The 2213-nt window shown below is 39.6% G+C and overlaps 1 protein-coding gene across 1 annotated transcript; it reads left to right on the forward strand.

The window, feature by feature from the left end:
- The first annotated feature begins 227 nt into the window (after positions 1–227).
- Positions 228–1653, forward strand: LOC145017405 (putative galacturonosyltransferase-like 1). Its single transcript, XM_078975470.1, has one exon. It carries the CDS (start codon positions 320–322, stop codon positions 1367–1369), a length of 1050 nt encoding a protein of 349 aa, XP_078831596.1. The 5' UTR covers positions 228–319; the 3' UTR covers positions 1370–1653.
- Positions 1654–2213: the final 560 nt, after the last annotated feature.

A 2213-nucleotide genomic window follows, 5' to 3' on the forward strand; every position in this document is an offset into this window, starting at 1 on the left:
AAAAGAAAAATATGGTGGGGGTATTTTTGATATCTTTCGCTTTTGAATTCTTTCGTTTACTCGTTGTTTGGCCGGTCAGTCAGGTCAGCTTACAGCTAATTCCCACTTTTATTATTAGTTCTTTACTTTTATAATAATTGTTTCTTAAAATGATTCAAAAAAATTTCAGAAATTGAAAAAAAAAAAATGTACTTTACAAAACCGTGTCCAACTCCTATCTCCATACTTCAAACCCAATCAAACCCCTGTCTCCCTCCCCTCTTAAATACCACCAAATCACTCTACAATATCTAACACCCAACCACCCACCCCACCCATCATGGTCCGCCGCAAACCACCGCTCTCTTCCTTTCTCCTCCTCCTCTTCTCCACCATCGCCATTGCCACCGCCACCTCTATTTCGCAAAGATTTAAAGAAGCTCCCAAGTTCTACAACGCTGCAGAATGCCCCCACACCGACATTGACTACGACACCGACACTTTGACCACCTACGATGATTCCGCCGTTCACGTCGCCATGACCCTCGACGTTACCTACATCCGCGGATCAATGGCCGCCATACTTTCCGTCCTCCAACACTCGTCCTGCCCACAGAACATTATCTTCCACTTTGTCACCTCCGCTTCTTCAGACGCGTCACTCTTACGCGCCACCATCGTTACTTCGTTTCCTTACCTGAAATTTAAAATTTACAGGTTTGATGATTCTTTTGTCGCCGGACTTATTTCTACCTCCATACGTTCCGCCCTCGACTGCCCACTCAATTATGCTCGGAGTTACCTTGCTAATATACTCCCACCTAACGTTCGTAAAGTCGTGTATCTTGATTCCGACCTGGTGGTCGTCGACGACATTGCAAAGCTCGCCGCCACACCCCTCGGATACGACTCCGTCCTCGCGGCACCGGAATATTGTAACGCTAACTTCACGTTCTACTTCACACCTTCTTTCTGGTCAAACCCGTCTCTATCTTTAACCTTTGCCAATCGGAAAGCTTGTTACTTTAATACCGGCGTAATGGTTATCGATCTAGACCGGTGGCGTGCTGGTGGTTACACAACAAAGATTGAAGAATGGATGGAACTGCAGAAAAGAATGAGAATCTACGAACTGGGTTCTCTTCCACCGTTCTTGCTTGTTTTTGCCGGAAAGATAGCTCCGGTGGATCACAGATGGAACCAACATGGACTTGGCGGTGATAATTTCCGGGGTCTTTGCCGTGATCTACATCCGGGACCGGTGAGTCTATTACATTGGAGTGGTAAAGGGAAGCCATGGGTGAGACTTGATGCAGAAAGGCCATGTCCTCTGGATGCACTTTGGGCTCCATATGATCTTTTAAAACCTCCATTTTCGTTTGATTCTTGAATGAATGGAGTTTCACAGAGTTGTGGCCATCGCCGATCATCAGAAATTGGTGGTGATCATTACGAAGGAGATGATGATTAACTGGAAAGCTTGTATAATCTATTCTCCTTTTTTTGTTTTTGTTTTCTTTTTCTTGAATTTTTTATTTTTAAATATGAAATTGTACATTTGTTTAAATACTTAAATAATAGAAGTAGAGAGGGTCATATTCATAATTTTGTTGTATAAAAGAAAAAAAAAAGTCCAAGACTTTAAGTGATGTAATAAAATATCTCTTTCTTCAACGTGTCTCCCTAATATTGATTCTTTTAGTCTAAAAAAATTAATATCGTTTATCTTAAACGTTTTTAAATAATATATATGACGTATATATAAGTTAAGTAAATCATTAGATTATGGGAAAATGACTTATTAAGGTAACTAACTATTTCAATTGTCCATATATAGGTAATGTTCTTTTTTTTGTACATATTAAGGTAACTAACTTGTTTTGTTTGTTCACATTTAAGTAATATGACCGGCTATCACCTGTTTTTGCTTATGTGGCATCCACCTGGCATTACGTGGCATGGTGCATATATGGGAAAATGACTTATTAAGGTAACTAACTATTTCAATTGTCCATATATAGGTAATGTTCTTTTTTTTTATACACATTAAGGTAACTAACTTGTTTTGTTTGTTCACATTTAGGTAATATGACCGACTATCACATGTTTTTGCTTATGTGACATCCACCTGACATATGACTTGAATACGTTACACCTACGTGGCATCCACCTGACATATGACTTGTTTTGTTTCTTCTTCCTCATCTTATTCTTCAAAACAACAAGATGAATTT

Source organism: Lactuca saligna, chromosome 1 (assembly GCF_052625555.1).
Source record: "Lactuca saligna cultivar CGN05327 chromosome 1, ASM5262555v1, whole genome shotgun sequence".
Lineage (NCBI taxonomy): Eukaryota > Viridiplantae > Streptophyta > Magnoliopsida > Asterales > Asteraceae > Lactuca > Lactuca saligna.

Bases quoted from the DNA above. Each gene is read 5' to 3' on its own strand.
- LOC145017405 (XM_078975470.1), top strand. From the start codon at position 320: ATGGTCCGCCGCAAACCACCGCTCTCTTCCTTTCTCCTCCTCCTCTTC.